The sequence below is a fragment of the Pelecanus crispus genome, chromosome 1, assembly GCF_030463565.1.
Source record: "Pelecanus crispus isolate bPelCri1 chromosome 1, bPelCri1.pri, whole genome shotgun sequence".
Taxonomy (NCBI): Eukaryota; Metazoa; Chordata; class Aves; order Pelecaniformes; family Pelecanidae; genus Pelecanus; species Pelecanus crispus.
Window position 1 is genome coordinate 78,376,215 of NC_134643.1, and position 14,108 is coordinate 78,390,322.

At 36.4% G+C, this 14,108-nt stretch overlaps 1 protein-coding gene across 4 annotated transcripts in view; it reads right to left on the reverse strand.

Annotated features, from left to right (window-relative positions):
* Positions 1-14,108, reverse strand: part of PACSIN2 (protein kinase C and casein kinase substrate in neurons 2) — a 66,780-nt gene that overhangs the window by 12,704 nt on the left and 39,968 nt on the right. For all 4 annotated transcript variants that reach the window (XM_075705778.1, XM_075705765.1, XM_075705758.1 and 1 more), the window contains exons 3-5: positions 2,550-2,706; positions 1,559-1,794; positions 745-900 (exon numbers count right to left, since the gene is read on the reverse strand). In XM_075705778.1, coding sequence (XP_075561893.1) covers positions 745-900; positions 1,559-1,794; positions 2,550-2,706 — 549 coding nt within the window. The remainder of the gene's footprint in view (positions 1-744; positions 901-1,558; positions 1,795-2,549; positions 2,707-14,108) is intronic.

The following is a 14,108-nucleotide window of genomic DNA, read 5'->3' on the forward strand; positions in this document are numbered from 1 at the left end:
AAATGTTAATGTAATACTAAAGATAAAAACCAAAGCAGCCACAGAGTATATGAGAGCAGAGCGCCTTTCAAGTTACAGGTCTCTTATTTAAAGATCTCTAAATAATTTCAAAGTGTTGTCTTTTCTCCTTCAGTAATTTGCATAGTCCACTGTGAGTTATGTCCAAAAAACCAAACGTTGTATACATCCCTGTGAACATAAATTGCATATGCTGTGAGCTCAGTTAACAGATGGAACCTCAGACTCTACACTAATTTACAGAAGTAGTCCACAGACAGAAATTAAAAGATGCCACCCAATGTAACATCAGCCTTCCAGATCACAGAACAGCATTCTCAAGGGGAAAAAAATGTCTTTGAAGAAAGCCACACAAGAAAAGCCTCTTGGTAGCAGCCCGCCAAAGAGATAAACCAAACTGGGCAAATAGAATGGCATTTCCCAAAGTGTATTTACTTTTATTTAAATGGATTATATCAGCTTACTTTCTTAAAAAAAAAAAAGCATTCTGCAGTCAAGAATGACTACAAGTTTAGATGTTGTCAGCAAGTTTTAAGACCTATCTCACAAGAAGAACAACTTAGCAATAACATATGCCTTGGAGAAAACTCTGAATTTTGGTATAGGACCGTAACGAGGCGAACTACACTGCAGTCCACGGCACATTCAGGAAGAAAAAAGCTTAAATATGCGTAAGCTATACGTTAAAAAGGCTGCATACGAACAGTATGTTAGCATACAGTATACCTTTAGTACATCTTGTTTGCTTCTCTCCACTTTGTCTTGTAATTTCTTAAGTTGTTCAGGATTTAGTGCCGGATCAGCTTTGCTGTTTGTTTCTCTGGATATAGCCAGTTTCTCCTCTTTGCAGGCCGCATGGTATGCTTTCTTTGCAGCTTCCACCTACAAAGTAGATTTGAAAATTTGCATCTGGGACTGTTTATACAACAACCATCAACTGAATTTTTTAGCCTTATAATCATGTTGCAGCGAAGAAAGTGTCAGGTTTTGTTTCAGGATGTTCTTTTTTTGGCAAGGAATGAACAATACACGAGAATCAACGTAAGGAAATTATTGTAGTACTTAAGAATCAGCATTCTCTCACCATACAAGAAATGTCACTCATACAGCTTAGAGAAGTGTGGAACAGACTCAAGATTTACAGAAAGTCCCCAATAGAACATTTTCTCCTCATGCCCATGTTCTCCTGCTCCCCTTCTTCTACAAACCTGTTATTTAAGAATAACGTTACACAACAGGGAAAAAACCCACAAACACTTTTCCCCTGCTTATTTGAGCAATTCGTAGCTTTCAAATGCATGAAATCAGATACTGTTAAAATGATAGCTTAAATTCCACTTTTTCCAGATTTTCACTGAAGTCACCAAGATTAGGACAGACCAAGAGAAAAATACTTATTTTCAGAAGAGGACAGAAAGTAAGAGATCTTTTTAAGAAAGGAGGGTCCAGCAGAGAGAATAGGGAGTTTACTCCCTTATAGATATTTGAGACATTAATATAGTGTAAGACAGGATATCTAATACATAATCTACTGCTGTACCTCTTTCAGCTTTTTTGCCCAGGGTTTCTGAGCTTTCCTAAATCCATCTTCTGCTTCTTTGGTTTCCTTAAATCCTCCCATCATTTGCTTATGGAAGGCTTCCTTCTGCCAGTTCTTGATTTTTTCAAAGTCTTCATTCATCAGTGAACCTTTTACTTCTAGATGTAGTTCACTCACTTTTTCAGCTTCTGACATAAAAGCACACCAAGCCCTTTCTACTGTTCCATACTGTGGGCCTAAACACAACAGAAAGTGTCATTCTCAGTAACCATCACCCACATGGAACTTATATTCCCAAGAAACTACCTGAAGCTATTGACTTATATTCACTTGTAAACAGCAATATTGATGCAAACCTAGAAAAGGGAACAGTTTATTTTCAGATCAATTTAGAACATTACAAATTTTTACACCAGAAGAAATAATATTCATTTAGTCTGGCCTCCTTCTCCCTGTACCATGATTCTCAGTATTCCACCTATTACCTCCTCTTTGAACTGCCTTCAATTTCTCAACATACTTTTTGAAGCATGGATAACCAGGAAAGGACAAACTATTTCAGAATATATTAAAATGGTATCAGGTTAGCCTTTCATTAGAGCAATGCCTAACTCTTTTATTACTAGTCTTTCCCCCACAACCACTGCCCCCTTATTATTCAGATATACTTTTCAAACTGTGTTCTATACCATTAGTTACCTAGAAACAGCCAGTTCTCTAGAACTGAATCTATTTGGATGCCTCAACACTGGAGGCAAGATTCATCTCCTTCAGTAAGAAGCAAGCAAACTAGCAAAGGAGCAGGGCTTTGGTTGGTTGGTTTTAATCAAGAAAAGCTTGATCATTTGTTACATTACTGAGCCTTTTGCAGAGACCCCATTATAGGCTAAAAAGTACAAAATTTCTACTTTGTACTTACCAAAACAAAGATATACAGAAACATTTTTTCCATTTGAGAAAGCTTTCAAAGTTGACAATCAGAATGTATTACCTTTTTCTACAAGCTGTTTCCACCTTTTTGCCCATTCTGTAAGCTGCTGAGCATAGACCTTCTCTATTCGTGCCCGTTCATGAATACAATTCATAAGATCATTGCAAAGTCTGTGACCATCATCAATTCGTTTTACTGTTCGCTTGTAATTTCCAACCTATAAAGAGACAAATACTTAACAACTCCTGCTTGAAAGCTCTGAAAACAAGATAAATCTCCAATTAACACAAATACCATTACCTAGAAGCAAGATAATCTACTAGCAGAAATAAATCAATTATAGCATAAGGTATTTTTTAATTAATCTTAAAACCTAACTGCAACACCACCACAAAGGCCACAAGTTCTCCCGTAAAAAAGTTATTAATTTTAAAAGTGAAAGCTTTATTGTATTTTATTAGTCCTGCAATGTCATTATGGGCAGTCATCACAATTGTTCTGCATTATTATTGCTTGGTAATGTTTTAGATAATCAAGGTATTTAACACAAATACAGTATTTCCCTCTTCCATGCTTATTATTAAGTACCTAATGCCTTAATTTTATGCTGTGTTTAATCTTTCAGGATTAATAAAACTGCAAAACATGCAAAGGAGTATTGCAACATCTCTATCAAGCATAATATTAGGGGTTTTTAAAGAATGCAAGATGGAAAAATGCACAACCGCTATATATACAGGGACTGGATGTGCCTTTTGTTACAGCTGTACTTCACTGCTGACAAACTAGATAGCAACTATTTCAGAAGTATACTGTAGGATTTAATGTGGGAAGATACTGACAGCAATGACATGGAGTTCCCATACTTAAAATTAACTTGCGAATTCTAAAGAAAAAACCCATAGTTGCTCAATGTACAAGGTACAAAAGGATAAGGATATTTAGAAAAAATGCACACTATATAGTGAAAATTCATTATATAATTAACACCCCCCTTTCATTTCTGTGTACACACCAACATGGAATCACCAATTTAGATGGCTGAAGGGGAAAAAGCCTTATACTGCTCCCAGAGTAGTATTTCCACTGATTTCAAGGTCACTCAGGTTGGCTTTTGTAAACATTAAACAAGACATAAGAACTCAGTTAACAGAATTTGCACAGCCTATTAAATATCAGTCAGTTTCTTATCTGCCCTAACCACCTGACTGAAAAATAAAGATTAGCAGTAAGGCAGTAGATTAAACATTCAAATACTTAAAGTATGTTTGTAATTTTTACATTTAAATCATATCCAATTCACACCTTAAATAAGGGAAACCATCCAACTTTTTGGTTCGCATTTATTCAGAATTTTGTCAGCAGATGTACATGCAAGCCATCTGCTCGAGGGAAAACTCCTCAAAGTACATAGGGAAATACTCTTAAAAGTGGAAAAAACCTGTGTTGAGTGCTGGAAAAATAATGCTGATAAATACAGACATATGTTAAGACTCCTTATCAAAGCTGGGCGGGGGGTGGTGGTGGTGCGGATCAAAACCATCAATGACAGGACAAAAACAATTCCTTTAGACAGTGGCCTCAAATCATTCATTTGGCCATGTTTTTGGTTTTGGACTAGATCCATTTCAACAGATCAAAGAAATTTAGGTAGCATCTAAGAAAAGCATTAGTGAGCAGTCACTGATTTGTCTATATCATGTAAAAAAGTACACACACACCCCCCTTTAAACATAAATCACAATATAATTGAAGATAAGCTTCATGAAGCTTCATCATGAAGAAGCTGACACCAAAAATCAAGATAGTCAATGCATCCATGTGAAAACAGATTTCATCTATTAACAAGAAAGTATGAAAATAACCTCTTATTTTCAGGAGAAAGAAAAATTGAGAAGTAGGCAGTTTCAAACTAACACTGTACACTAACAAATATAATATACATATGTAATCAAAGCATTAAGAAAATTAAGTACTTCAAAGAATACTTTCTTTGTAGTGGAACGGCAAATCATTCATCTGCTCAAGATTACTCCAGCTGTAAGTTCACAGCCAAGCAGACTGTTAAAACAGGTTATGCTAGCTTGGCGCAACTACTGAAGCCTTATAATAGCATCAATTAGTGTCTCCAGTTATGTGCCCAGGGATTTATGTCTCTGGCATGAACACTTCCTTTCATAAATTTTCACTATTAAATTAGCATTTTAAATGCTAATACTGAATGGGAGCTGGCTGCCTCATGGTATTTTTAATGCTTTCATTTTGTGTTGTCTGAGCAAATTCTAACCTCATGGTAATATCTAGTAGTTGCCAAATCTCAGGCAGATATTTGGAAAACTGTATTTAGCTTACCTATTATGGTCCACTCACTATTATCGCATAAGGCCACTTTCAAAGAGCTGCATACAAACCACAGATAATTCACCCACGCTACCTCTTTCTCCACAGGAGGACCGAAGGAACTAGCATCATAGTTTAGAAGCAGTATAAAGAAAAATCAGGCCTACAATATTACAAAATAACAACCTTGTATTCCAAAGAAAGCCTTTTATACTAATATTTTCAAGGAAAAAACTCACTTGATTTATGAAACAGTAGTTTGAAGTATGTTAGACATCACATTCAAATTTTATGCCCTACAAGAAATGCCAGAATTTTGGAAATACAGCATTTTTCTGTGTTTCATGACACACAGAACATACGTTATATACTTGGCAATTAACATTTTAAAAACCTAGTGGTTTATTTAAAAAATTGCATTTTAAGTTATGGACACTGTAATCACAAATTTTTTTAAGAAGTGGAATGTGCAGCCTGCTACTGTAGGAGGCAGACTTGAAGGTATGAACACACAAAGTATTTAGACCACAGAGCCAAGTAAAGAACTCTAGGTCTTTATGCAGCCAAGGAACTACTAGGTTAACTGTAGATAAGTTAAAACAATTCTATTAAAAACCTATAAACACACTAAAGACACCCTGAATTCTGGAGAAGAAAAACATGACTTAATACATTGTTTTATTCAAGACTATTTTCTCCAGTTCCTGAGGTAGACTGCAAACATTCTGCAAGACTTCCCCCTTCCCCTTCACAAGAAGTATTTGAGCTAAAACAAGAATGATGAATTCTTTCATTTGCAGCAACTGACCAGCAAAGGAAAAAAAAAAAATATCCTGTGTTTCTTTGTTTCAGTCAGAGCCACATTTATATAATGCCTTGCAATTTTCAGATTTCTCGATTAGCACTGTTCAGTACATGAACATATGATCTTGCTAGTTAGAATAACTTCTTGATCATTCTGAGCATTGGGCTATTTCCTGTTAAACAGACAGCAGACAACTAAGACATGAAGTTACTAGTTTCCCTTGTCCTACAAATGAAACATTTGTTTCAGGAAGGTAAATTGTAAGATTATAAACTTTCTTACAGTTTCAAGAAGAATGAGAGATACTTAAAAACTATATCCTGCTTTCATTTTAGCATCAACACTTCACCCATCTGAAAGAGACATTTTATGACATAACCAAATTCAGTTGCTGTTTACCCTTAGCTGCCAGAAACATTTCAAAAGGAAATAACCCCAAGAGTTTTTCTTCAAAATACCACTAGAAATGGTCACTTTCTTGATGTAATCAGTGAATTCTGTGAAAACTGTGATTCAGTTTTGTGTCACACCCCCCCACTGCTTTAAGTTAACCACCAGTTTCCCCTTTTCCACTGCAAAAAATACTGAGCTTTGCTACTAATACACTTCAGTTGATCCTATTTTGCCCCATTTGTCTCTTACAAGCATTATAGATGCCTTTAGATCTCCATTTTGCTTAGTCAAGAAAACATTCCTTCTCATTTTGATATTTCCTCTCATGCACACAGCAATGTCACCTCAAATCCTTTGCCATATCTAAGATTTAGAGAATCAGTAATAACCAGAGAAAAAACACACAAGCACACCGTGATGAGGCATTTTGCATTGTATATTTTGCAGTCCAGTCATCTCTCCTTTGTGACCACCGGTGCACTGACATAGCCAAGTGCTGTCACTGATACGATCTTTAGAGGGAATATTTAAGAGCTTACAACCTCATTATTTTACAGTTTCACAGCACTAAACACAAAAGGAGAGTCTTAAATTATCTAGGCTCCTTTACCTCAACTAACATACTTTTTTTTTTGGCATATTTATAGGCTTTTATCCTGCTCTATGAAGAGTTAAACACACTTAGCAGGTTTTTCTAGTACACTGAATGAAAAATAAGGATATTTTAATTTGTTAGCAGCCCAGAAGGTACCAAATGTTCAGCTATTGCTAAACTCCAGCCAGTTAATTCTAGCATATCATGATAATTGTTATAACCACAAATATTTCAGGAGTTTCAAATGCCTGAAGTAAGATTTGATGTCACCTCTTTTTCCAAGCTTGCCTAGCTTATTCATAACTAGTCAGCCTTTATGAACTGGAAGCATTTGAAAGAAAGTCAGTCACCACAGCATACAACAAGGTTTTGGGGGTTTTCATGGGCAAATACTCATAGGGAGGAAACACAATAATGAGCTTTGAAGGCTTGTAGTCAAACCCACACATACTGATGGCCAATGTGGGGACACACTATTTCCAGCATTCCATTTGACCATGAGTACAATTTCTTTCCAGCTACGTCAAACAGGAAGTTTCCAAGCATTTCAACATTAACATCTATTTTACTATGTTTTTTTTTTTTTAAAAAAAAAGAATTATCTTGGTGCATAATTAGCACATACACAGTCCAAGTATCTATGAGCACTAGCTCTGTGTATTTAAATTTTCTAAGTTTACCCATAATAAATTCACCACTGGTTGAAAGAAAAATCCTGAGGAATCTTTTAAACCCACAAAATCCAAAGCCAAACATACCAGTAGGCAAACACCTGGCAATATAAATGGAGAACATTATGTTGCTCAATGTTAGAAGGAAAAAAAAAAATGCATATAGGAGATATGACAGGAATCTACTATTGCAGAGTCCAAACATTTTTAAAATGAAAAAGCAAAACAGAACAGTCTGCTTCATCAGCAAAAAGCATTCACTGACAAGTAACTGAAATCCCTCAAGACAGGAACCCCTTTTTAATATTCAAGAGTGAGTTTTGGGAGCTTCTCCTTATTAAATTCCCTGCATCCAACACACCCCCCCTGAACAGATACCTCATGTAGACATTTGCTGACAGTAGTAGGCAAGAAGCAGAGGTATCAGGAGTACCAAACTGGCAGGACCAAGACCATCTGAGCAGACAGCTTATAATGCAGTTTGTGGGAGGCATGTCCCAGATCAGCTGCCTCTGCTATCCAGAGTGTCAGGTCTGGAGCTTGCCTTGAGGGATTTTTTGGGAGAATAGGAATGCATATGATGGCCAGCTTTCATCCACTCATATGACATAGGGGACCAACTTCCTCTTTCCGAATAAGCTGAAAATCTTACCTTGCTAATTGATATCTCAACAAATACTTCAGAACACAATGAAAGACATGTGCAGAGTACCTCAAAATGCACACCAAGTCCCGTCCTCCAAGGGCATCAGTCACAGGCCTAAGTTCATAGAGCTAATGCCAGTTGTTGGTTTAGCAGCTATTCAGAATGATTTTTTTTTTTTATTAAGTAGATGTTTTTACAGGGCAGTTAAACACCCCTGCAATAACTGCAGAGGGCTCCATATTGCTGATGTTAGCAGAAAACAAGGGAGAGTAAGGACTCACATCTACGGCATAAGTGGCACAGCCTGTGAGGGACCCATGTCTCATTAAAAAGAAGTGCTTCCAAAGGCAAGGTAGCTGGTCCTTTTGATGTCTTACCTTGCAACATACGCATACACTTCCACTTTGATCTCTAGGAACACTTACTCATCGCCTTTCTTACTTTCACAGGTATCTCAGTGAACAATAGCATTGGTCTCAGTTTGCTCAAGGCATTTTTCTTCTAATATGACCATAATAAGTGATTAGCAAGCATAAGGCCGGAGCTTAATTAACAAAACGCATCATAAAATTGGCCTTCCATTTATTATTAATATACTAAATTCTTTCATGTGTATTTCAAAACTACTTCAGTAGAACAAGGCCTATAGGGTTGTTAATTTCTTGTGTTTTACTAAAGCAGTGCAATGTTAGAAGCAACCAGTTTTACCACAGTCTGGTTTTGGATGCAAGAAAGTGGCATGAACAGTTACAACAAACCGAGGTGTATTTACAGCAGTCATGCAAATGCTGGGAGTCCATATGACAGATGAGAAATTTGAGAAAATGAGGTGTCAAATTGCACATTGGGTTCCAAATTTTCCACTTCCCCTTGGAAAAGTTACTGCCATCCAGCTCCAGACTATCAGCAATAACCTTAGATTACCCAAAGCATGCCACCCTTGTCAGCTAAGTAACACAGATGAAGGAACTCCTTGGAGCATATCAACAAGATTCCTCGGTCTTAAAAAATTGCTGCACCCAGAGAGAACCACGAGTTTAACCAGATACATCAAGGTACACTGAGGCTTGTTAGAAAGATCAAGAATGAAAAAGAAGCTTCCATTTCTTAAGTAAATTAAGGCATTACTACAACTGAAACTTTGATTAAATCATAGAATCACAGAATACTTTGGGTTGGAAGGGACCTTTAGAGGTCATCTAGCCCAACCCCCCTGCAGTGAGCAGGGACAGCTTTAACTAGATCGGGTTGCTCAGAGCCCCGTCCAGCCTGACCTTGAATGTTTCTAGGGATGGGGCCTCCCCTACCTCTCTGGGCAACCTGTTCCAGTGCTTCACCACCCTCACTGTAAAAAATTTCTTCCTTATATCCAGTCTAAATCTATTCTTTCTTCCACTGTTATTGTGGCAATTATCTTTCAGAATGTATTTTCTTATTATTTTGCAATTCCTTGCTCTCTAAGCAAGCTTACATGAAAAAATGTACGAAATTCTCTGTCTCCTAAAGTACTTCTATTTGGTAAATAACCTGGACAAATTAGAGGAAAATAAAAGATTTGTTCTCCTGAAAAGGATTTGTCATCCTGCTAAAAGACAAAAAAACTTCTAGTAGCAGCTTGGGTTAACCTAATACTGAAAAAATTCATCAATTTAATTGTGAAAGCTGCTGATATTTCTATTTCATGCTAAACAAAGATGTATATTTCTGAATGCTAATTTTTTCAGTTATATCAGCTGTTCTGATACAAGATAATGCCTATGCCTAAGTCTTGTCCTACCCACATTTTTTGACTGATATATCTACAGTAAGTCAACACCAAGAACACAAGTCCAAACAGCAACTTCTCCAGTTCCCTTTCAACAAGACAACTATTTCCCAACCACAGATCTGAACCTGATAACAATATCTATGTAGTAATTAAAAAGACCAGTCTTTAAAGGAAACAAATTACTACTCATATTGGATTTCAAGCATTGAGCTTGACTCTCAATGCCAGAACTGGAAGTTTCCATGAACAGTATTGAAATAGCAACCTAATAAAAAAAGCTTCACAGATGAAGTACCCTGCATTCAGCTGCTCCATGGACAGTCTGAGCATATGCAAACAGACAAGTTTAGAACAGTAAGTTCAGTACCATGCAACCATATACTACATATTTACATGTTTAAATGTGATCAAACTGCTAGCAATTGTCTTTGTAATAAGGAACCCTAGCAAAGGCAGTGACAACTCCAACAGAAAGCAAATGCTTCTAGAGCCAGAAAACCGATTAAGAACCAAGTGTTTTGTTTCCTAAAGACAGCATTGTATGAAATTTCTGTCAACAGCAATGGCAAAAACTTTGAAGTTGGTTTATCAATATTTTATTAAGTACAGTTCTTATTATCAGCTCAACAGAACATCAACATTCAAGAAATAAAAGTGGTTTAGTTTCAAAGCTATGCAGTGAGCAAAAAAACAGGTTTCACAGTACGTTCTTCAGATAGGTCCCACACCCAGCCATCTCACTCTTTCCTAAACGTCTTTCAAGAAAAAGATGGGCTTTGCAGCACACTCCGAAGGTAAATAAATTTGAGCTATTTTGGAGTGTGCGGGAACAAACTCAAAAGCTCACCCTGCCAGACTGGCTCTTCTGTGCCATGGCCAGGTTTAAATACATTCACTGCTTTCAGTGAAGCAAGGTGGCTTTTAACAAACTGCAGTCTGTCTTTAAAAACAAAGGAAAAAAACCTATCCTGTCAAATATCTTAAAAACCTCTAATGAAAGGGTACAAATGACAAAATCTGCAGTAATGATGCAAATTCCAAATTGATTAAGAGTTCTTTACTTCTTGTTACCTGAGGCATATAGTATTGAGGGCATTCCAGAGACTTTTCTAATCAAGTCAGACAAAACATACTAATCAAAGCATTTTAGTTATCCATTTTGAGAAAGATTAAGACTAGAATTCAAAGTTGCAATCTTCAGAAACAAAATGACCAATTCAGAACATACAGAAAAAGGACAAGTTTTTAGACTAAAATTCAGTCAAATTTAGTTTGGAGTGTGGTAATTAAGTTTGACAGGCTTGCTGTTAGTTTCTGCACATCACTTAATACTGAAGATTATTCTTAAGTTAAATTTATTGAGACTTGCAACAGGACTTCCTTTACTTTCTGTTTGTGTTCTACCGGCAGCAGAATCCTGGCAAACTTCCTCCCCCCTCTTAACTCTTGATCTGAAGGATAATTCCTGTCATATTGTTTTGTCAGGCTTCTCTGTATAAAGGCAAGTTTTAAAGTCAAATGGTACATTCTGCCAAGGCATTACTTGGCCTAAGCAAGCTGCTGGATACCTTAATTATTCACTCAAACAAATAATCAGAAGTATACACAAACCAAAAATACATTTCAGGCTAGCATCAGGCATGCATGTCAAAATACAGTTACCCTCACAGAAATGCACAGAAGTAGAGTTCAGAGGTCACAAGAAAACTATTCCTGGATGAAAGCAATCACTCAAAATATCCTATATCAAGGCTACACTGCAGTGGACAGCACAGCTTTAGGTACTTTACCACTTTCCCTCACGTTGTGCTTTAGTCCAAGCATTTTGTTCAAACCCCATCTTCCCTGCCACATGATACTACATGCAACTATAAAGGCTGTCAACCAAAACAAATTCCACGTTATTCACATTTCTCACTGTAATAGGGTATTGCCAAGACCACCAATCTTCTGAATAGTTTAATGCCCAGTAATAAGGAGTCATCCTATGATAAGTATCAGAGTGCAAATATATTCTCTCAACTATTTCCATTGAGAGACAAGTTTATATACATGTTTTTAAGACAGCTCTGTAAACATGTTTATTCTCAAACTACATGGACTGTGTAAATTTACCAAGTAGAGCATGCATGAAGGACAAAATTCAATACCATGTCAATCCTTCCTGTTAATAGTTCAGCATTACTATAAAATCCTTTTTCATTTATATCAGAGTACTCTTTTCATGTTTAGATCAAAGTATTTTAGTGTATCCGTAGAAGTTCCATCTCTGCAGAATGCCAGGGATGTCATGGCACACATTTTTCAACTCTCCATGCAATTACATAAACATTTAGGTATACCTACTACAGTCTTTCAGCTATACATACAGCACTTTATGATAAGCTGCAGTATCTTTTGAACTCTCTAACCTATTCTTTGTTGGGTTTTGCGTTTTTTTTTTTTTTTTAAACCACATCACAAATGTCAGCAGTGATATTTTAAGCACTAATCAACCATAAAACTTTTACAGCCTTCCCTCTGTTTCACTGAAATACCACTTAGTTTCAACATATCGAAATTTCAAGCCTTTAGTCACTTTGCTAAAATAATGACAAAGCCTTTACATCCATATTACGAACACAATCGTCTATTAATGGTTTTTAAAGAATCAGCATTTGTAGCCACAAAACCCCCAAACTTGTCTGTCTGCCCTAAGAATCAAACAGCACAAAGCAGAACAGCAAAACAAGTAGTGTTTCCTATGTAATTCAATACTCAAAACTCCAAAATTCAGTGAAATATTCCCTTTTATATTGCTAAACTGTCAAAAGCTTAGTACAAGGAAATACAGGATATATTTTAAAATATGGGCATCAATTGCATGGAAAGTGCAATTTCACTTTCAGGAAAACTTAATACTTCCAACATCCTTAAAGTCACTTCAGTAACAAAGCCACTGACTTATCATTGGGATTCATTTTTTACTGCAGCCAAAACTTTGTTTCACTCCCTGAAGGGTGAAGACGGTCTCTAGAATTTTTAATAAACTGAACCCATTCCATGAGAATATAATCGCATCTTCAATTTTGGAGATTACTTTTAACTGATTTTAGCGTATTATTAGTTAAGATGATCTAAACAATGCTAGTTTTCCCCTTTGAACAACTTGCTTACCTGTTCTAGTCAGCATTTGTCAGCTCTCAGAACATATTACTTTTCCAGCCTGCTATATTCAAAGTTTCAGAAAAAAATAAACTAATTATTCTATCTGAATTTTTTCCTCTTGACCATTTTAACATAACAACTTTTGTTGTAACACATCAAAAAAGAGAAACAGCAGAGCAAAGAGTTAATCCTATAGAGAAACTGATTGCAATACTGAAGTCTAACCTTTTTTTAATCCAACAATAAAGATATACTCATGCATTACACATTAGCCTATTGACATTGCTTATGAAACAGACTGCAGTTCTGATCTTTTGGAAGGAATACTAGAAAAGTCCAAACAGATTAAGCAGCAGCATTTACAAAATGATATAAAATAAGTGATCAGTAGTACAAACACCTTCAACCCACCTATAATAAGCATCAAACATTTAAGTTATGCTTTGTAAAGGTCCTAGCTTAGGCTAATTGCTATTTCTGATCATCTATCATCCTTTAATATTAGATACTTGAGTTCACATTTTTCCCAACAATCATACTAGTTTACAGAACTCCCATTCTCATTCATTCATCTTTTATGCTTCCAGACATGATTACTTGATGGAAGACAACAGCTTAGTACAGAATAGCCAGCCAGAAGTCATGTTCTCCTGCCAAGTGCAGGATGCCCAACACACATGAGAAAAAAATCTCCTTTGGTCCAGGATTCTTTTTTTCCTGACTGCCTCCTCATTTTATTTTGAAACACTTCTACCAAGGAAGCCTGCCCAGAAAGTCACCTCAGCATAAAATACAACACACCTGAGAGTAGAGGTCCCACATCCTCTCTGCAGTCATACTACAGAGTACCGCTACAACAAAAGGGGTTAAGACTGAGAATCCAGTAATTTTAAAGCCACCTCTTTATAAACAGGATAGACATTTAACATAATAGCAAATACGTCTCCTCAAAAAATGATAGCTGTCCACTAAACAAGAACCTCACTGGCATTAGGTCTTTTAGATAATGTCTAGAAAAATAATGGGAGATCTGTATCAAAATGCAGTATGTCCTCACCACCAACAACGCAGGTTAGTAGTCTAGAAAAGCTTTCATTTAAAAGGAAGCACAATGTTAGGTCACCAAAACCAAGCTCTTGCATAGTTCTCTGGTAACAGAAATATTCAGACATTCATATTTGCTATAGCTCAAACTCAAAAGAGCTCCCAGTTGCATGGCAGAAATTTGGCCCAGTAAATACAGTTCATCTGGAC